At 47.9% G+C, this 22,395-nt stretch overlaps 1 protein-coding gene across 7 annotated transcripts; it reads right to left on the reverse strand.

The window, feature by feature from the left end:
• On the reverse strand, positions 1–21,975 carry FASTKD1 (FAST kinase domains 1). 7 transcript variants are annotated; one of them, XM_078605747.1, is made up of 19 exons: positions 21,282–21,975; positions 19,315–19,350; positions 19,172–19,205; positions 14,139–15,173; positions 13,683–13,751; positions 12,704–12,826; positions 12,012–12,321; positions 10,826–11,145; positions 10,256–10,366; positions 9,689–9,820; positions 8,773–9,006; positions 7,804–8,083; positions 6,743–6,857; positions 5,977–6,105; positions 5,086–5,217; positions 4,404–4,517; positions 3,516–3,663; positions 2,886–3,000; positions 1–2,768 (listed from the first exon to the last, which is right to left on the reverse strand). In XM_078605747.1, the coding sequence occupies exons 4-19, from the start codon at positions 14,786–14,788 to the stop codon at positions 2,640–2,642; spliced, it is 3,111 nt and encodes a 1,036-aa protein (XP_078461873.1). In that variant the 5' UTR covers positions 14,789–15,173; positions 19,172–19,205; positions 19,315–19,350; positions 21,282–21,975; the 3' UTR covers positions 1–2,639. The 7 variants fall into 7 exon arrangements, with proteins under 7 accessions (XP_078461873.1, XP_078461880.1, XP_078461897.1 ...); XM_078605754.1 differs by lacking the exon at positions 19,315–19,350 and adding an exon at positions 19,574–19,674; XM_078605771.1 differs by lacking the exon at positions 19,315–19,350 and having other exon boundaries at positions 21,395–21,975.
• Positions 21,976–22,395: the final 420 nt, after the last annotated feature.

The following is a 22,395-nucleotide window of genomic DNA, read 5'->3' on the forward strand; positions in this document are numbered from 1 at the left end:
CACTGTCCTTGAAATTTATTGGTCCACACCCGGTGATTTCGAAAAGTTTTTTGGTTTGGCCATGTTTGTTTGTTGTAGTACGGAGTAAGACTGATGGCCTTAAATCTAAGTTGTCTTGTGGTTGTTGTTTGACTTGCATCCCACTGGGATTTTTGCACAGTGCTGTCTTTTCTTGGATTTTGTTTGCACTTAGTCACATATTCACTTTAAGATGTTTTCTTGTTCATGTTTTTGTTTGTTGCGGTTGCACCCGATTCAAGAGCCGAATGGCTCACAGGGCTACACCTAATAAATGAACTTGAAAGCTTTCCCAGCTGCTTCACGAGGAAAGTTGCCGAACGAACCTCAAAAGGTCACCACCAGATGGCAACAGCTGCAGTGAAAGTCGATAGATTGTCACGTGTCATTGACATAATTGACGCTTGGTAAAACACAAGTCCCTAGATCTCACGTTTGGCATGATTGTTGAACAGCTTTATCTTCCAATGGTTGTTTCTAGTCTTGTCTTCGTTCTCACCTGTAATGTCCTCGAGTATTTTGCCCGCTTCCACCGGAATCTCACATCTAACCTCTCTCCCTCCTGATGTTCAGAGACCTGTTGAAAACAACTCCTAGATATGCCCCCGCAACTTACTTAATAATAACAGCGCTTAACTTACAATGCTTTGACTGGAAGACCATGACAACCAAATCATTTACATCCCTTTGTCCGCTGCTGGATGAAGACCACCCCATATGCATTAACCATGGGGGTAGTTTGACCATACATGAAGACTACTTGACCACGCTGGTCAGTGTTGATTGTTGCAGAAAAAGCCCGGGTCCGGTTCAGATATCACTTCCCACCCTTCACAGACGAATGCAAAGCATGTTCAGTCATCGTGAGCCAACATGGTATGGTGGGAGGCCTTCATCAACCAGCAGTGGCTTGAGAAAGGGTTGTAATTTGTGAATCTATGTTGACCAAGAAGCCAGTTTCACTTAAATACAGTTTATTGTCCAGAATACAAAAATATTTTGTAATATTTAGAACGCATAATTCTACGGGTATGTTGACAAGCACTATATACGTATGGCATGTCATGATGAAATATCTACAAACCAGGCTATACATAAACCCGAGGTCTCGTACGGACATCTAAAAATTATCCGTGCGCGTGTATAAACGTGTACGTGTATATACAGTATTAATAGAGAATAACCATGATAAGAGGTTATCCTGGCTAATACCAGTGTTACCGCCGAATATCCAACACCTGTCTTGTGTGTGAGATGGGCATCACCACGAGATGTCTGCAAGTCGTGGATGGCCTTCCCACAATCCGTGCTTGTCGACTTCTTTCCCCTGTGCAAGTCCAGGCACAAGAGCTTCCTTTTTGCACCTCTCCCAATGACTAAACCCATGGCCAAACAACCCTCAAAACTGAAAGGCTTTGGGAGGCCATCATCCAACAGTGGACAGATAAGGGACTGCAGATCGACTGCCTGCACCTTTATAAATTAAACTCCAGTTTCTATCGTGTTTTGAGAAGCAGTGGCATTTAGATGCTTTCTCATTCTAAACTGTATTTGTCGGGTTTTGGGCCTTCTAATGTCGTACAAATAGCAAGATGAGCCTCCAGTGGGCATTGGCATCGTCTACAACAGAGTAGTGGGGCCCTGGGAAATGAAGGCATATTGCGCTGCAAACACATGTAGGCACTATACAACTCCAAATGCTGTATGGCTACAGCTCAATACTCTACCCGCCACCAAGCAGCATATTATGTGAGGACAGAAACAAATGTATTACAAGTATCGAGTACAGAACAGTGCCGGATTATCCTAGTGGCAAAAGTAGCATATGCTACAGGCTCCGCACTTTCAAAGCATTTAGCCCCACGCTAAATGCTTTCAAGCTATCAATTCCTGTTCAGTGATTCTGCACTTGCTCTATTACTACAGCACTATACTGTCTTCAACTTTTATGAACGGCTGGGTTTTTAAGGTAATAGATTTGTCGTATTATCTGGCTGTATAGCAAATGGAAAAATACAATTACTTTACTATGCAAGTTAAAAAATCGTGTTTAAATGTTTTTTTAAAATTTAGGGCCCCTTTATAACATATCATACAGGCCCCGCACTAGCTTAATCTGGCACTGGTACAGAAGGCTGAATTTGTAGGCGTGCACAGAGGGCTGGATTGTTATTTTGACAAGAGCCCATTACTGATGGCAGAAACAAAGTTTTTGCAAAACACTGGATGAAAATAAGCATTCAACAGCACGTGAATCGGACCTTTGGTGTGCAATTACTCACCGTGTTCATTGTGTAGATTTATGTATTCACATGATATGTAAAACTGTAAATACAGCATATACCCGTGTGCACACGTACCAACGGACTAGCATATACACAGCTTGTCGACACTAGACACACATCAATAAATACATACCTACGTATATTGCAGCCCTCGGGCATTTTAAATCTTCTTAATAAAGGCCAGCAGGTCGGGCTGATTATGGCATTGGCTCGTTAGGCACAACTGGGTAGGGGTGGAATGGGAGGGTAGACACAAAACCAAATCGCCGGTGTGGAGAGCAGTGTTGACACAATCCTGCCAGTCGATCTCCTCGTCACTGTCCGTCCTCCGTCTCGTTACTCTCCTGCTCGTCCTCGCCATCCTTCTTCTCCTATTTCGTACGGAGCGAAGAGCTTTTCTTTGATGTAGCGGACCCAGGCGGCCCGGCTCGACAGCTCCATGGAGTTGAGCTCGAAGTGGGGGATCTTGAGAGAAGACAGATGGAATTTATTTATATTTGAGAAATTGATCAAATCGGGCCTGAATTGAAAAGGAATCCAGTGCAACGATTTAAGAAATGTCAATGCGGGAAATATGGTCACCTGCACGACACGGTAACCAAGGATCTCCAAGTGCCGCATTTTTGCGACGACAGGGCCCTTGAGCCGGCGCTCGCCCTTACAGAAGGCACGGCCGTCCAGAAACTGCACGGCGATTCTGCCACCACGGTCAGATAACGTACGGATCAGAGACATGGTGACAAGAACAATGCATCAAACACTGAAAATAAGCATGGAGAGACGCAAGCCTGGAATTGCATTGCGATACAGCAGCGCATGGATTAGAGAACGTACGCAATTTAGCAGACATTGGTTAAGAAAATTGGCTTGGGTGGGAAATGTTGCAAGGGGGAATGATGGCAGTTGGGCGACACAAATGATGAAGTGGTAGCCAAAGAAGGAAACACACCTGAGAGACATCCACCGAGAAGGTGGAGCGATGAAATTAGCTTGTGTGGAGGTGCTAAGTTGGATTGTTACAACCACAGGACCATTATAGATGGTGACAGATTAGGGAGGCCTTCATCTAGCAGCGGATCATCGCTGATTATATAATGGGTTCACGTAACCCCTCTAGCCACTCGAGGCCGCTATATTCACCACAACGTGTGGTGAATGTTGCTGCCTTTAGTCCGCAACATCCCCACCTCCCGGTTTTATCTTGGCACTCACCTCTGTGCTCCAGGGGGCAGTTCCCTCCGCCCCGTGGCCCCAGCATCTCCAGACGCCCATGGACCCAGTGTGGCCTCGGGCCCCAGCATGAAGCCGCGTTCCACGTACGGCACCGGCCGCCCTTGCTTGTCTAAGATGCACTCAAAGTCTGTGACACAAGTTAGTGTCCGAGTTAGCATGGGTTTGTGTTTGTGCCAACATGGGTTTGTGTCAATTCTGTGGTCTGTGCTACTTACTAATTCTTCCTGCAGACCACCTACAAACAAATCACTCTGAATGCACCCGATCTCACTGTATCCCAGAAGCTAAGCAGGTATGAGCCTGGCGAGTGACCACCAACGCTCGCTGTAAGAGTGAGGTTGTGAAGTGTGGCCAGAAGATGGCAGTGCTGAGTGTCACCCCATCATTTGCGCGATGGGATTTCTCCAGAACCTTCTGTTTTCTCCGGCATGAGGCAAAACACTAGCGAATGGAGTTGGCCCAATATTCCAGTGTAATAATTGTCTTGATGCTTGTCAAGGCTATACTGGATAAATAATTGATATCAGATGAAGTATGCATGTACCTGTGTGTATGTACTGGTTACCTTTTGAATGACAGGCAGACCTGTACACATACAAAGGTACACATACGTGGAAATGCATTAATGATCTCATGTGCTTCTTCAAAGGCCTAGTTCAAAATGTCATTAAACCTGTTCCAGTGAACACCCTGTTATCGGGAACTTTATACCAGGTCCGCAAGTGGTTCATTATAATGAGGGAATCCTATTGCTTTTTGGGTTGCGTTTTCTTTCAAATCTAGACTCTGCTATTCCACAGAATGACTCGAACGAACGTGGCCGGGAGCTCGCCATTGCGACGCTCACGACGAGAAGGCTGCACGCACCGACGACGTGGTAGTACGGCGTAATGGCAGAGAGCTTGGCAAAGCTGATGCCACCCAGCACCTCACACAGGATGCTGTAGATCTGACGTTTCACTGGGTACGTGGAGCTGCGCTCTGTGGGGGAGGGGAACACAGGAACAGGATAAGTTCAGGGTTAGGGAGTTCGGGCAGGGTTAGGGCAGGGTTAGGGGTCAAGGCAGGGTTAGGGATAAGGGCAGCGTTAGGGTTGAAGGCAGGGTCGTGACCGCTACTATGAACCACTTTTATCACTGCCATTTCATAAGAGGGAGACGATGATGAAAACATATGTGGTTCTTATTAGTGTATGTACTTTGTATGTGTGTTCGGCTCAGAACATTTTGTACCACCCTCAAATGTTAACAGACTACTCAATAAGCAGACAGTGGTGGTCAGGGCTTAAATTTTCACTGAATATTTTCCAGGTCCCTGATAGACTGAAGAAGACATGTACCTAGTATACACAGCCACAGCGAGTTATACTGGATGTGATGTAAAGGTTGCTGACATATTTTTCAGGTCATTGACCCAGACAGACCCGGCTGAAATTAAACCCTGGTGATGGTGATGCGGTAGAAATGGAAGGCACTGGGGGTGAGGGAGACAACAAGAATGTGAGTGTCGGAGAACAAACGATTTTAAAGTGGGCGGTTCTTGGCAATACCTTTCGTAAGCGACTGCTGGCAGTGGCGCTCATGGAACCAGGGCACCCGGAACTCCGGCGCCTCGAGGCACACGTTACGATTCAGCTCCATGAGTCGGTCCTGCAGGGTGAGCTGTAGGTTCTCCGGCACCACTGGCCGTGCCGGGACGGGGGCCGTGGTTCGTCGGGGTTTTTGGGAGGTGGGGGTGAATGCAGACATGACACCATAAGCGACGGGTAAAGGAACAGCGAGGCACAGCCCAAGAAGAAACTCTTGTTGAAACAAGCCTAGCCTGTGCATCACAGATTGCCCGATGCCAGTTTGACGCCCCATTAAACATAAGACTTAGAAAAGCATTATCTCATCAGATATTATCAATTCAGTGCTGAATGCAAACCTCCCCAAGCCATCACCATCTCTCATGGTCGTGTGATGCAACAATACATCTCGCACCTACAGGGCCGTCAAAGAGGGAACACTTCCTCTGGAGTGTGTTCCCTCTTTCGGCTGCCACTCCATTGTTAGTCTTGACCACCGGCCACCATCCCTTCTAGCGACGCATCCTGCCCCAGCCCTCTTCATGACTGTCAAACGTGCACTATTAGGTTGTTTTAATATCACTGTGGCTTCAGTCTCACATGTGATTTGATAATTACCTATGTCTATCCCATTAGTATAAAAAATACATTAGCATATCATCGGGATATGATCTGTAAATAATCTGCGTAAACCATTACGAATGTATACTAAGCTTGATCAGTCGATGTATCATAGCACGCAGAGTCCCCAAAATATAACATCTTTACAGTGTTTTTATCTAGACACTTCTTCTGTTGAGCTTGAGCACCATCGAAAAATCGTTGTTTTGCGTACAAACAAAATGCCAAAAAGAAACGAGCACAACTCCTCACACTCCATGTGGCGGTCGAGGCGCGTGAGGAAGGGCAGGGAGAAGATGGTGCGCGTGAGCGACTCAGGGTAGATGTTGAGCAGCGACAGGACGTATCCCAGCAGCAGCAGGTGGAACGTGCTGCGCTGATCTGTTCGCACATGCACGCAGATCACCACGTGTTCGACAAGCAGCAGCAGCAAGTCACGTGTGTCAATTCACCTGGGCTGGGAGCAGTGGCAGAGAGTGCCTGTCTACGCCCGAGAAGCAGCACTTTGGAGGCAAGGAATGGTGAATTCTGTATAGAATTGTGAGATTCCCAAACTTTTACACACAGACGAAATTTCATGTCTGTGCGTGTAAGTATTGAGTTCAAATGAATAATCTTCAGTTACATTTTTTTTATAGTATGCAGCAATAAATCCTCTTTTATTCCTGGGCTGGGCTGAGTTCAAGTAAATCCTTAAGGCTGGAACAATTCACCATTCCGGCGATGCTAATAATTTTCAATAATCGGTATCACAATTCGATTCAAGGAACATTCTGTATTTATCTATTTAAACAATGCCGTCAATGGCAGCACCTCAAGTGGCTGCAGGGGTAACGCCAACCCATTACAAAACATGGATAATAAACTTTGACTTTTACACGTACCATTCAGTGGAAGCAACGTTAATCTAAATAACATTAATCAACATTAATGGATGAATCCTTCTACCTATCTAAAAAAGTAAATGCTATTTTACGAACACAAAGAGGATGCTGTTGCCGCTCGTGCAGGCACTGACCCAGATGTGGAGTGATGTGCTCGATGCAGACGTTGAAGAACTCTTCGCCGTTGGGAGGCTCGTAGTTCATCAGCGCAAAGAGGAGAATCACTGTGTAGCAGGTCTTATAGTGAATCTGTGAATGGAGAAATAAAGAGCTTAAGGCAGCACAAATTAAAACAAAAGTTACTGTGTGGTAAGTCGGACAGTGGAGAAAAATGGGGAAAGGAAGAGGCAAAGATAAGTGGAGTAACGATTTGGCTGGGTGGCTCAGGGGTCGGTGTCCTCAGCCAGCACTGCTGAGATGCTGGGTTTGAATCCAGGCTTCAGTTGATCTGTGATTAAACCGAGTGCCCAAGTGCAACGAATTGATGGTCTCAGCCACTTTGCAATGAAGTACACAAATATCGATCAAATTACATTTGCTTTTTCACTTAATCTGGCTATATGCCAGCTCCGATATGAACAAATATCAGTTTAACTGTAATGCGACAACATTTCTAGAGCTAGGCAGAATGTGTGGGAAAGTGCACCCCCGAGTGCGTGGGTCTCTGTACAAGTATAAGGGTCTTTATGGGCGTCACTGGTGACCAGGCTGACACCATCAACTCACTATACCCGAGTATCCCGTTTAACCACAATTCTGTATATTATTTTTCTAGTTTGCATTATTCATTTAATAGTTTTGCAACAAATGAAGACCCATATTTAACAGTGAGGATCTTTGTCTATAAACATGCGATAATTCACCAACATTGGTAGGGGCGGGCCCAACTCTACTGATGAGATGCCGAGTGTCAAAACCGGTCCAGAGTTTGCTTGCGTTGAACCAATTCTGCTGAAATTATAACACTCCCAGATGGCCATGTGGCTGATGGGATGTGTCAAAAACGACTTATACTTTTTAATGTGGCGCAGCAGATATAGGATAGATACATGTTGGCTGCTTATTTATTCAGTCTGTGCAAGGGTATGGTGGGTTCCCCTCCCCTCTTTGCCCAGGTGCAGTTGCAACTCCTACCACACTTGAGAGCTGTGTAAATGATCGTGAGGATGAACGCGCCACCGACGCCGCTACCCACCTGCTTGATGTTGTGCATGGCGACGGCGGCGATGCTGTCCAGCACCTCCGGCTGCAGGTAGTAGGTGCTGATGAGCAGCTCGCAACAGCGCAGCAGGTTCCCCGGGTGCACCTGCGGGGCCAGGCGGCGCAGCGCCAGCATGGCCTCCTGCAGCACGGCCTCCGTGAACCACGTGCCCTTCACCAGGTGGTGCTCCTCCAAGAACGCGTCCAGAGACTCCATCTGCTCGAGTCGAGACAGCGCCATGTTGCGCAGCTGCGGCAACAGCCGTGACAGGCGGCTGTTGGGGATGGGTGGGCGAGGGGGGAAAGAGGGTGTGGGGGGGGGTTGGGTGGTCCACATCAAGTATATTCGCAAGGACAAGCCGGGGTCCATTGCATTGCTCAGCTATGGCCTCTGCAGGCCAGATTCATGCCCGGGGGTGGAGGTTACAGTAATGTCCCTGATCTATAGCCAAATGATTCCCGACTAAGGCGATAATGTATGCACGAGGATCAAGTGGTTATGAAAATCATTAATTTGATTCATGTCCATGACATCTTGGAAATGGTTGTAAAAACTAATTAAATTAGGTGCATATGTACTTTCAGCTTATGTCCCTATACAAAAGGCCTTAGAACAGTGGCTTGTCCTAAAAACCAATTGAGTGTGGGATATTCGATCTTTGTACGACTAGTTTTGTGGCAAAATGTTACCTGAACGTGTCCCGGGCCTTCCCTTAATCAACTAAGCCTCGTTGAGACAGCAGTGTAGGAACATTGACACTGGGGAAAGGTGTCTAATATGGTGCTGGCCATGGCCTACACAATCCCCCTTGAGCACCATTAGTCTTAACAGATATCCACTGTGAACACTTTCCCCAACAGGAGAAATACCACAATCCAGTCGTCACACATGCTGCGAACTCAGCTAAAATGCCAGCGATCCCTGACCCCGGACCCCCTTCACTCCCTCCCGGGAGCTGCGCACCTGTCGGCGCCGAGGGTCCGCACCCTGCGGTTCGCCGAGTGCCACTTGGCCAGCGCCGTGCCCAAGTTTGCCAGGTCCGCCAAGCTGGCCTGCGGGATCAAGGCCTCCATGCGCGACGAGACGACGTCGGCTGCCGCCTGCGAGCCCAGGAACGCGTGCGCGGGCATCGGCAAAATCGCGAGCAGGCGAACCAGCCTCCCCGCCTCGTTCATCCCATAGGCACTCTGCAGCAAACTGTGTGGTGGGCAGTGGTTGGGAGACGGGGGAGGGGGGGCAGAATGGAGGAAGGAAACATCTGTGTGGCGTTTTGAGATGCAATCACATTCAGGTATTTATAAAGCTAACAGTATTGAAGATGGAGGAGCAGGGGAGATAAGTGAGCGAAGAGAACAGGGGAGGTGGAAACAGGATAAAAGCGGGAAAGGAGAGCACATCGAGGAAGAGGGTAGATGTAAGAGAGTCACAATTTCACTTCTGAAGAGTTGCACTCGCTCAATAAGTAGCGTCTGGTGATGGTTAAGTAAAAAGGTTGCAGCTACGCGAGTAAGTTTGTAATGATTCATCCACTCATCAGTTAAAATCGATTTTATACTGTGAATAACACACATCGAGTCGTGAGAATGTATTATTTTCAACTGAAATTATATGGAGCAATTGTTTACATTTTTATTGTTTGTCTTATTGTAGAGACTCAAGTCTAAGCCGATAGGCAGGAAACAATTCCCAAGTATTTCTCGGACGCACGCGTTAAACTGCTCTCTGTGATTTAACAAATTGATTCTTCAACTCAGGATATGACATCGATAGCACAAATGGAATAAACTAGGGAGGGAGGGGGAAGAGACCAACAAAAGAGTTAAAAAGAAGCGGACGAGTGAGTGTAGGTGGCACGTCCCCGTGTCCCCGCCGTGCTCACGCGAGGATGCGTGACGCGAGCAGTGGCATGAGTGCCGTGTCCACGCAACGCAGCTCCAGCGCGGCTTGTGTGGCGCGCACCAGCTCAGTTGTGCGGTACGTGGGCAGGTAGTGGCGCATCATCTCCATTGCTCTGGCGCACGCACGCACGTACAAACACACACGTGTACACATGCACACATACATGGCGCGCATACACATATCTCCTCCTGACCTCTTGGCTTCAATATCTGGCCGTGGCTGACATCGGCGGTGGCGAGTGATATTGAAGCCAGTTCTGGGCTTGCCGGCTTTACCAACCCACACCGACAAGCATGGTTAAGTATAGTAAAACAAGGCTCATGGCAGACCTTTGGGATTGGCTTGGTTTAGTGAGTGAAGTGATAATGCTCTATAAACGATGCCAATGTTGCATTTAGGCCAACGGATTTCATAAACAAGATAGAAATACACGACGTAAAAAATAATCGACTACTGAATCGACAGTTGGCACCGTTCAAACAAAATCGCTGGAGCAGAGGGTGACATTTTCCACGCCGACGCTTGAACCACCACCGGTGACACCTACTTCTGGATGACAAGAGGGTTCTTGCATCTCATCTCTGCTATGCCCTCCATGAAAAACGTCGACTGACTCTTCGAAAACCGGTCGATGTGCTTCAGTATGGCCTTCTCCAGGCTGTCGGGGCCACAAACAGAGGTGGGGGTGGGCAAGAGACCGCAGCACATTTAGTAGAACACAAAGTGCAATTTCAAAACCAACTAAAGACCATGGGCCTGTCTTGGGGTGAAACAGAGAAAGCTGCTAAAGACCGTCCGCCATGACGTGGGCTTGTTGCGGCCATATGCTCCACAAGGAGCGAAAAGGAGTAAGATAACAGTGCAATTTCTTGGTAATAATAAAAAACACAATTTATAACGCACGCTACAAGCCAAACTGATCAAAGAATTGCCCAAACTTGGGAGACAAACCAGTGCTAAGTTTGACTATTCATGAATATGAAAATGCTTTTTACTTGTCGTCTTCCACACTAAGGGAATACTCTCGAGGACAACACATGTGAGAACGCATTTCAGAATCCACACACGTATGAACGTCTTAGATGATTATATATATTTCAACGGTTCCTGCGCTGACCTCCTGCGGATGTCCGGCCCGGCGAGCGGCCCGTAGACGGTGAAGACACGCAGTGCGGACTGCGGGTGTGCCATCGGGTTGGCCCAGATGCCCATCATGATCTCGGCGTCTTTTCCCCGGGACTCCTCATCCAGCTCCTGCAGAACCTGCGTCTCGTCGGCCCCATGGCTCTTTTGGCCGTCGTCACACCAGCTGTGCGGGGGCATCAGCTTCTGCAAGCGCTCGCGCGCCGCCATGTTGAAGGAGGTGCTGTTGTAGGACAGGCCCCGCAGGTGGCGCAGCACCGTGCACACCTTCGCTATGTTCATCACTGGTAGCAGCTACACTCAGCCGGTATCGTTCAAGCACAGCCGAAATAACATGAACATTTTACACGTCATTGTCAATTTTGTTCATGTGTAGTAAGAGTAGTGTGTCAATGACACATTATTTTCAAATTTTTTTGTGCTTTTTTTTTATAAAAACGTACTGGAAATATTGATAAGTTAGAATGTTTTTTTTTCAAGAGATTAACAGCAAAATTTTAACAGGCCAACAGCCAATGAAAATGTTGTGCGATGTGATAAAAGTGCTATGCGCAGATGAATGGCACTTGTAGTGAGAAACCCTAACTTAACAACCCAGGCAGCCACCCGTCATTAAATTAGGTTCTGGAGTGTAGTAAGTTGCTAGTCTCAGGTTAGTCACCAATGACTGCATAAAAAAAACCATGACATACAATTTTGTTCTGTACTTAATAGCAGCTCTAAGAATTAAAAACATGTGTTTAACTGTCATGCGATGAACATTACTCTTAGTTGCAGAGTGGTAGGAGAGTGCTTCCCTCTATTGTGCAGACCAAATGTAACTTGAAGGGATCTCAGAAGTAGTTGTGACATCAGCTTCTATGGGCTATTCACTACCACAATGGACTGACTGCACCGCTCTGTGAGAGATTTAAATGGAATCAGTTTCATGACATGACCTCGATAGCAAAATTGGACTAGAATTGGTAAAAAGACTGGACTGTGTTCGTTAACGAAATGACACACGGATCATGATCATGTATAATGACAATGGAAAAAAAAGTAGAAAAGTGTACAAAAAAGCACGGAGAAAAGCAATTGGACAACATTTTAAAGAAAAAAACAATACATTTTAACCAACGAATCATTACATGCCTAGGGTGTGCAAGCATGCAACGTACGTTTGTCAGGTGCTTGGCAATGCTGTCGACGAGCGATTGGTGCATGTGCTGCGACCCCTGCAGGAATTTGAGCATCCACAACAGCGATCGGTAAATGCGCAGCTGCTCCACCTTCCAGTTCTCTACGCCATCACTCTCCATCCTCTCGGTGGGCGCTACTGCAACGTCGTCCTCTTGTGTCGCTCTTGATGGCATCGATGTCTCCTGCAGCTGCAGTTTGTCTAGCTGCTCGATTGCGGCGTCCACCATTTGCAGGCGCAGCTCCGCCGAGACCACTTGCGTTGTCGCCAGCATGAACTTCGACAGCACTCTGATGCGACGGGGAGACAGGTGGTGAGGCGGGACATGGAGGAGAGGGTGGTGGAGAGAGAGGTGGTGCTCGAGAGAGCTTGCGAGAGGGAATGGGATGGATGCGCAGGCTTGGCGAGCCTGCTGTGCCATGAGAGACAAGGCTTGGATTTTCAGAGAGATGGTGGCGTGAACGTTTGTCCATATCTGAGACCCTGGAATAAAGTGGCTGTGTGTGTGTACTGTACATTTTCACGCGTGCATGCGTGTTCCCGTTTGTACTTAAAATCTGTGTGGACGTGCATATGCAGGTGCATGTGCCAAAGTATGAGCGCATGCATGTGCGTACGTGTGTGGGCATATACATGCATACGCGTGTAAGGGTGCACCGCTCAAATGCTCACCTAATATTCAAGTTGTGCAGCTCCAGCCGCAAGCGCTCAGCAATGCGCCCGGCTGCACGGCTCCTATGCAGCTGCTGATCCATGAGGCTCATCGCCAACTTGGACAGCTGTAATAGCGGCAGCCTGCAGGATGCACGAGTCTCTTATCACAGCCCACGACGATGAGCTTCTCGCCCAACCCAAGCCCCCCACCCCCGCCCCCCACCAATGTTACCGGCCTTCGCAGTAGCGTGGCATCGGTGGCAATTGCCCTGGTGCACGGAATTTAATTAAATCCACTGTCCAATTTTTCCGGTCTTTTCAGGTTGGCACCTCTGACCTGTGGGTACCAGTGCTTAGTTGACCACCTGCACACTCAATAGCTACATATGTTCTGCAGAGCTAACAAGGGAGGGTCTTTGCTCCTGCACATAGCCAAACGGGGGCCACCAAGTGTCAACATTTTTCTCAAACGGTGCAAACTCCCGAGTGCCATTTTGCCAAAATCAAGTGGTGAATCAGCCATGATAAAGCCACTGCTGGCTGATTGTCTCCCTAAGCCATCACCATCACTCATGGTCCAGCAATTAAACAATCCATCTAGCCCCTGCACATATGCGGATTTAATTGCTCCATCACTGCAGTGAATGTCCTCTCACGCGTTTTCCTTCTTTGGCTGCCACTCCATCATTAGTCTTGACCACATGCCATTATTTCTTCAAGTGATGGCTCTAACTTGCATATGTTCTCTCATACAAGTGTCCCTCTTCTTGTCACTCTCTGTGCTTTGCACACTTTGTAGTTTTGTTTCAGTGACCACAACAAACAAGGGAACAACACCTAACATTTGGGGAGGGGGCATATTTCCTTGGAAGACCGTAGAAAATGTAAAATCTGAGATGTAGGTGCGATGCCAAATGTGGAAGTAAAAAGTTACAAGAATGTTGTGAAGCAGGCAAAAAAATTATGTGAAATATTGCGAACGAGATTCAAGCCTCACCGTTCGATGCGTCGACAGCCCTCGACCGTCAGCTCCTGCACGAGCGAGTCGTGGTGATCCACCTTCAACCTGCAGCAAGAAAATCCCAAACATTCCAATGTGATTCCCCCACTCCACTCCTCCTGATGACATCATTAAGTGTGCATCTCCAAACCGTTACACGTCATATAACGTATTATACGGTTGAAATGTAACGTTACTTGAAAAGGGATGTTGTAAAGCATATTGTGTTCATGCAAAGGATGCACGTGTCCAACGGAACCACTAAAGGTGCTAAATTATCTACAAACATAAAAATTTATTTTGGAATCGAATCGTGACCCTGCATTCTTACATTTTATACAATCACCGGGTGGTGTGGAAAGGGGTAGAAGGGAATCATAAAAAATCTTAAACCCTTTTATCGAGGCTTCACTGTAAGTGCTCTCTTAATCCCACAACCCCTGCAAGCCGTACCTGAGTGCGGCAGAAAGAATCCCGACGAGGTCGTCATCGCCCATCTCGTACAGCCGGCGCACGACAATTGTGCGGATCATGCCAAACTGCGGGTGCTCCCGCAGTGAACCCAAGGGCTGCGGCCGCGGTTGCTTTTGTCGCTGCTGCTGCGGCCACCACTGCCACTGCTGCTCACGCAGGACGCACAGCGCGCTCAGCGCATGCAGAGCGTGCTGCTCGTTTAGTTCAGACGGACTCCGGCCAAACGTGTCAAGCAGCTCCTCCTCCGAGTGGCACGCCCACAGCCGCTCCACCATCGGGTCTGGCGGCACTAGCGGGCTCGCGTCCCCAGAGAAGAGAGGTAGTGACGGCGTCGACGGTGACAGCAATAACGTCGATGCTGCTGGTAACGACGACGATGACAAGGACTGCATCTGCGGCAGCATCTCCCCATGCCGCCTTGCGCCGCACGGACGAGACGGAGCCCCCGGACGAGACGGAGCTGCAGGGAATGACTGTGCCGATAAAGCAAAACTGTGCTTGAACTTCCACGACGTTGGTGTTCTTGGAGGAGGTGATGGCATTCCGTCTGGGCTGCTCAAGCGTCTCCACCAACATGATCGTCGCAGCGATGGAGCCAGAAAAAAATTGGGATGCAGCCGATACATCATGGCCAACAGTAAAAATACTAGCCTTACACGCTGTTTTGTTTGTTAGCTGTTACTGGGTCCAAGAGCACAGGAGATAAATCTCAGCATCGTAGGTGTAGACCGCAGCCTACCATGTTATTAAGTCAATGAACAGTACAAATGTGTTTCTGTTAAATACGAGACGTTATGAACCACAAAATGAATACACTTTACGATTGATCACGATGATAATGGGCTGAGCATTTTGCAAGTGGTTATTTTCCAGTGAGGACTCTTTCGTCAATGGTTGTACTTTTCACAATGAAGACTGTTTCAATGTCAGTCCAGACTCTTTAGCCAAGCTCCGAGGACACTATCCCACTGGGGTGCCATCAAAACGGCATGCTTCGGGTTGCCTTCTTGAAACCTGAAATGAGAAGGGACCTGACCGATTACAAATAAACTTATTCACATTCGTCATAACACTGCCTTAAAAGGAAAAATATTAAACAGGTGACATTACGGGCAATTCACATTTTTCATAGCACGTGGATTTGTTGAAATCCCGTTGGCACAAGCCTGGGTATTTTCCATGGCATGTGATGCAACAGCAAACACCAGCACACGTATTCCATGCTGAACACCTACTCGATAATAAATCAGAACTCATCGACAAACACGCAAGCTAGAATTGTCATCATTAGCCATTGTCTTATTCACTGCTGCTTGAAGACGGAAGTCGTGATAAAACACTTATTCTCGTAGGTCCTCTGCGATGCGTACTGTATATTCTTCCATACTCATATTGACTGACAGAGGCGTCTCAATACAGTACATCAAAGTGGTTTCTTTAAAATCAGACATTATGACACACAGACTTACAGAGGCAGGCACAGACACAAAGCCAACACAAAGCCAAGTGAATATACACGGAGAGAGACCAATGCAGAGAGACAGCAAATCACAGAAACGACACAAAAACGACGAAGCAGACAACTGAAGGAGAAGATACTTAACACCATAGGTGGGACAAAGTCATTGTTATGCAAGTCCAAGTCGAGTCGCAAGTCATCAAATTCATGACTCGAGTCTGACTCGAGTCCAAGTCACATGACTCGAGTCCACATCTCATAGGTGGGACAAAGTCATTGTTATGCAAGTCCAAGTCGAGTCGCAAGTCATCAAATTCATGACTCGAGTCTGACTCGAGTCCAAGTCACATGACTCGAGTCCACATCTCATAGGTGGGACAAAGTCATTGTTATGCAAGTCCAAGTCGAGTCGCAAGTCATCAAATTCATGACTCGAGTCTGACTCGAGTCCAAGTCACATGACTCGAGTCCACATCTCATAGGTGGGACAAAGTCATTGTTATGCAAGTCCAAGTCGAGTCGCAAGTCATCAAATTCATGACTCGAGTCTGACTCGAGTCCAAGTCACATGACTCGAGTCCACATCTCATAGGTGGGACAAAGTCATTGTTATGCAAGTCCAAGTCGAGTCGCAAGTCATCAAATTCATGACTCGAGTCTGACTCGAGTCCAAGTCACATGACTCGAGTCCACATCTCATAGGTGGGACAAAGTCATTGTTATGCAAGTCCAAGTCGAGTCGCAAGTCATCAAATTCATGACTCGAGTCTGACTCGAGTCCAAGTCACATGACTCGAGTCCACATCTCATAGGTGGGACAAAGTCATTGTTATGCAAGTCCAAGTCGAGTCGCAAGTCATCAAATTCATGACTCGAGTCTGACTCGAGTCCAAGTCACATGACTCGAGTCCACATCTCATAGGTGGGACAAAGTCATTGTTATGCAAGTCCAAGTCGAGTCGCAAGTCATCAAATTCATGACTCGAGTCTGACTCGAGTCCAAGTCACATGACTCGAGTCCACACCTCATAGGTGGGACAAAGTCATTGTTATGCAAGTCCAAGTCGAGTCGCAAGTCATCAAATTCATGACTCGAGTCTGACTCGAGTCCAAGTCACATGACTCGAGTCCACACCTCATAGGTGGGACAAAGTCATTGTTATGCAAGTCCAAGTCGAGTCGCAAGTCATCAAATTCATGACTCGAGTCTGACTCGAGTCCAAGTCACATGACTCGAGTCCACATCTCATAGGTGGGACAAAGTCATTGTTATGCAAGTCCAAGTCGAGTCGCAAGTCATCAAATTCATGACTCGAGTCTGACTCGAGTCCAAGTCACATGACTCGAGTCCACATCTCATAGGTGGGACAAAGTCATTGTTATGCAAGTCCAAGTCGAGTCGCAAGTCATCAAATTCATGACTCGAGTCTGACTCGAGTCCAAGTCACATGACTCGAGTCCACATCTCATAGGTGGGACAAAGTCATTGTTATGCAAGTCCAAGTCGAGTCGCAAGTCATCAAATTCATGACTCGAGTCTGACTCGAGTCCAAGTCACATGACTCGAGTCCACACCTCATAGGTGGGACAAAGTCATTGTTATGCAAGTCCAAGTCGAGTCGCAAGTCATCAAATTCATGACTCGAGTCTGACTCGAGTCCAAGTCACATGACTCGAGTCCACACCTCATAGGTGGGACAAAGTCATTGTTATGCAAGTCCAAGTCGAGTCGCAAGTCATCAAATTCATGACTCGAGTCTGACTCGAGTCCAAGTCACATGACTCGAGTCCACACCTCATAGGTGGGACAAAGTCATTGTTATGCAAGTCCAAGTCGAGTCGCAAGTCATCAAATTCATGACTCGAGTCTGACTCGAGTCCAAGTCACATGACTCGAGTCCACATCTCATAGGTGGGACAAAGTCATTGTTATGCAAGTCCAAGTCGAGTCGCAAGTCATCAAATTCATGACTCGAGTCTGACTCGAGTCCAAGTCACATGACTCGAGTCCACATCTCATAGGTGGGACAAAGTCATTGTTATGCAAGTCCAAGTCGAGTCGCAAGTCATCAAATTCATGACTCGAGTCTGACTCGAGTCCAAGTCACATGACTCGAGTCCACACCTCATAGGTGGGACAAAGTCATTGTTATGCAAGTCCAAGTCGAGTCGCAAGTCATCAAATTCATGACTCGAGTCTGACTCGAGTCCAAGTCACATGACTCGAGTCCACACCTCATAGGTGGGACAAAGTCATTGTTATGCAAGTCCAAGTCGAGTCGCAAGTCATCAAATTCATGACTCGAGTCTGACTCGAGTCCAAGTCACATGACTCGAGTCCACATCTCATAGGTGGGACAAAGTCATTGTTATGCAAGTCCAAGTCGAGTCGCAAGTCATCAAATTCATGACTCGAGTCTGACTCGAGTCCAAGTCACATGACTCGAGTCCACATCTCATAGGTGGGACAAAGTCATTGTTATGCAAGTCCAAGTCGAGTCGCAAGTCATCAAATTCATGACTCGAGTCTGACTCGAGTCCAAGTCACATGACTCGAGTCCACACCTCTGCTTAACACAGATATATGGCGACAAGGGACGCGGGACGAGAGAGACACACGGTGAGAAAAAAAAGATAGAGACTCAGAGACAGTCGGAAAAAAAACTCAACAAGTGTGAGGCCCTTTCCATTTAAAGCTTTCGTGAATGCAGGGATTCATATTCTTGGTTCTTTCGGTAAAGTCACGTAGAAGGGAAATAATAATTGCGTTGGGTTTTCACACCTGATGATGATTGCTTCTGTTGCAATCGAAATGTCGTGAGAATTTTATTGTTTAATTTTGTATTATTTCCCTTCTACGTGACTTTACCGAAAGAACCAAGAACAAGTGTGGGCCCTGTGCAAGGTGCACGTGGTTCACTCGCGTCAAGACGCCAACGCCGGCAGGCCCCGTGACGTTTTCAAGTTTCATGTATTAGGTATAGCCCTGTGAGCTATGCGGCTCTTGAGTCGGGTGCAACCGCAACAAACAAAATATGAACAGAGAACATCTTAAAGCGACGACGCGCAACAGAAACATCCTGGAAAAACCAGCAAATCTTCCAGAAAAAAATACCCACTATATTACAACGCTGTGTGCAAAAATCCCAATATGATGCAAGCCAAACAATAACAACTATAAGACATAATAATAGGGGGTTTCCCCCCTCTTTCTGGCAACAAAACCGAAACCTTTTTACAAGGATCCCATTCCACCATGGTCCTGGCAGCCACGGTGAACAATTTACCCTGGTGGGTTCACGCGCTCATCACGACAGCTTTAGACGGCTTACGTAGCCGTCAACACATAGGGTTTACCTGTATTCTTGTACAGGGAAATTGAGTTTTCAGATCCATACGGCGTACAGACGTTTCAATACGGGCAAAACATTGTTTTTTTGTCTATTTGTAAGTATTTGTTAGTGTTTCTACCTTTGTAGGATGAGCGTTGATATTGATGACCAATACGGTCAGAATTGGTCTGTAATAAGATAGGCACTGATAAGGGGCTTACCTTTTAAGAAGTTTCCTTTAATCCTTCACGATTCCTGTCACGGGGAAGAGCAGAGGTCCGCAATGTTAAAGTCTACTCCACTACTGCATACAGTAATTTGTCCAAATGTTTCGTGTTCGTGAAAGAACACGTCCCACGATTACCTTTAAGAATGCCGCTTGCTGGACAGAAACGTGGCCCTTGTGGGGGAGGAAGTACAGCAAAGTAAGGATGCGTAGTTTTCACCGCAGTCAATCAACATCAATGATTTCCTGTAACTGTTTCGCAAAGTCTCTTACACTAAAATAAAACCAGAGGCGAACCAAATAACACGAGGACAAGCCGTGTAACAAGCCTGTACAGCCCGTGTAACAAGCCTGTTGAGAGGTTTGGGGGGCAATTTGATGCTGTTATAGCGAGCACCTTTGAAGGCCGACAAGGGGGACACCCGGCCGCCTTTGTCTCCCCAAGTGGGCGATGTTTACGAGACGCCGCACCAGGTAATCATTTGAGGCCGAGTCGACCTAGGGAAGGCCAGAACCGGTTCAGATCATCGCCACCGCTGTTGGCCGTCAGCGCGAATCGAACCCGGGTGGCAAAGTTCGCAGCGCACCGCGACACACACACGCGTGTACACACACACGCACTAGTGTACACGTACACACACTAGTGTGTGTACGTACACACACACACGCACTAGTGTACACGCACGCACTAGTGTACACACACACGCACTAGTGTACACACACTAGTGTACACACACACGCACTAGTGTACACACACGCACTAGTGTACACACACGCACTAGTGTACACACGCACTAGTGTACATACACTAGTGAACACACACGCGCACTAGTGTACACACACACACTAGTGTACACACACACACTAGTGTACACACACACACTAGTGTACACACACACACTAGTGTACACACACGCACTAGTGTACACGCACTAGTGTACACACACTAGTGTACACACACACACACACTAGTGTACACACACACACGCACTAGTGCACTAGTGTACGCGCACTAGTGTACGCGCACTAGTGTACACGCGCACTAGTGTACACACACACGCACTAGTGTACACGCGCACTAGTGTACACGCGCACTAGTGTACACGCGCACTAGTGTACACGCGCACTAGTGTACACACACACGCACTAGTGTACACACACGCGCACTAGTGTACACACACACGCACTAGTGTACACACACACGCACTAGTGTACACACACACGCACTAGTGTACACACACACGCACTAGTGTACACACACTAGTGTACATACACTAGTGTACACACACACACGCACTAGTGTACATACACTAGTGTACACACACACGCACTAGTGTACATACACACGCACTAGTGTACATACACTAGTGTACACACACACGCACTAGTGTACATACACTAGTGTACACACACACGCACTAGTGTACACACACACGCACTAGTGTACACACACACGCACTAGTGTACACACACTAGTGAACACACACACACACTAGTGAACACACACACTAGTGTACACACACGCACACTAGTGTACACACACGCACACTAGTGTACACACACGCACTAGTGTACACACACGCACTAGTGTACACACACACGCACTAGTGTACACACACACACACTAGTGTACACACACACACACTAGTGTACACACACGCACTAGTGTACACACACACGCACTAGTGTACACACGCACTAGTGTACATACACTAGTGAACACACACACGCGCACTAGTGTACACGCACTAGTGTACACACACACGCACTAGTGTACACACACACGCACTAGTGTACACACACACGTACTAGTGTACACACACACGCACTAGTGTACACACACGCGCACTAGTATACACACACACACGCACTAGTGTACATACACTAGTGTACGCGCACTAGTGTACACACACTAGTGTACACACACACGCGCACTAGTGTACACACACTAGTGTAAACACACACACTAGTGTACACACACACACTAGTGTACACACACGCACACTAGTGTACACACACGCGTGCACACACACACACGCGTGCACACACACGCACGCACACGTACGCACACGTGTGTACACACACTAACGACATCACACATCTACCTTTATAAACGTTGTTAATTCCTCACGGGACAGCGCAGAGTCAAGAGCAAGCCCACGGCACTGTTTCACTTTAGCGCAGTTTCGTCAACAACAGTCGGAGGGCGGCTACCCACCCCGCACTTGTTTCCACCAGGCACCAGCAGCAAGAAACAATCCAGGGGCAGTGGTGGTGGTGGTACAAGCTGCACGTGTCTGTGGTGGTGGTGGTGGTACAAGCTGCACGTGGTGGTACAAGCTGCACGTGTTTATGGTGGAGCCAGGCAGGCTGCAAACCGGCCGATCATTTCGTTTCGTTCGAGTCCTCCTCCTCCTCCGTGCGGCCATCTTACGTGAGGGGGCAACGTCATTGACGTTAAGCGTTAAAGCGCCTCGTGTACGGCGTCGGACTTTTACTTTCGTTCGTGCGGGCCGATTGTGGACGCCGAGCAACAAACTACAAAGTCTCACGATTAATTGAAGGTGGTCCAAGCGCTGTCAAGTGTCTCCGTATTAGTTGTGGATCGGGCACGTTGGCGTCGTTGTGTTCATACGTCGTGCGGTCAGCTCTGGATGACCCAACACAGTCGGACACTGCAGAGGTCATCGACTGAAGACGGTCACTGATGAGCGTGAAAAAAGTTTCTTCAGTTGAGTGTAAAAACAAAAAAAATGACGCGAAATCCTCAACTTCGGTTCCTCTACAAAGATGGCTCCCCGCGGTTTCAAGCCGTGCGTCGGAAGAGTCGCGGAGTCACCCTCGACCCCTCCCCTTGACCCCCCTCCACCATCCCCCTCGACTCCCCCCACAACCCCCCCCGACCCCCCCCACAACCCCCCCGACTCCCCCCACAACCCCCCCCGACCCCCCCCCCCTCCACGACCCACCCCAAAGGCGGGCGATGACGTAATCAACAATTGTATTCCCTACAGCGCTTGGGCGCCTGCGTAAACGTTCGCGGGCCAATCGAAGCGAGGCGCGCGTGTGCGCTCTAGAAAATTAAAAGCGCCTAGTAACGCTGCCGTCAGCAGCGCGGACATGACCGAGCAAAACTGATATTTTATTTTAAAATCCGCATTACAATCGCCCCGAAATAATCCCACGTTTTTATCTCACTTCACAATAAGCAACTATTAT

Source organism: Lampetra planeri, chromosome 2 (assembly GCF_965212315.1).
Source record: "Lampetra planeri chromosome 2, kcLamPlan1.2.h2, whole genome shotgun sequence".
In the NCBI taxonomy this organism is placed as follows: domain Eukaryota; kingdom Metazoa; phylum Chordata; class Hyperoartia; order Petromyzontiformes; family Petromyzontidae; genus Lampetra; species Lampetra planeri.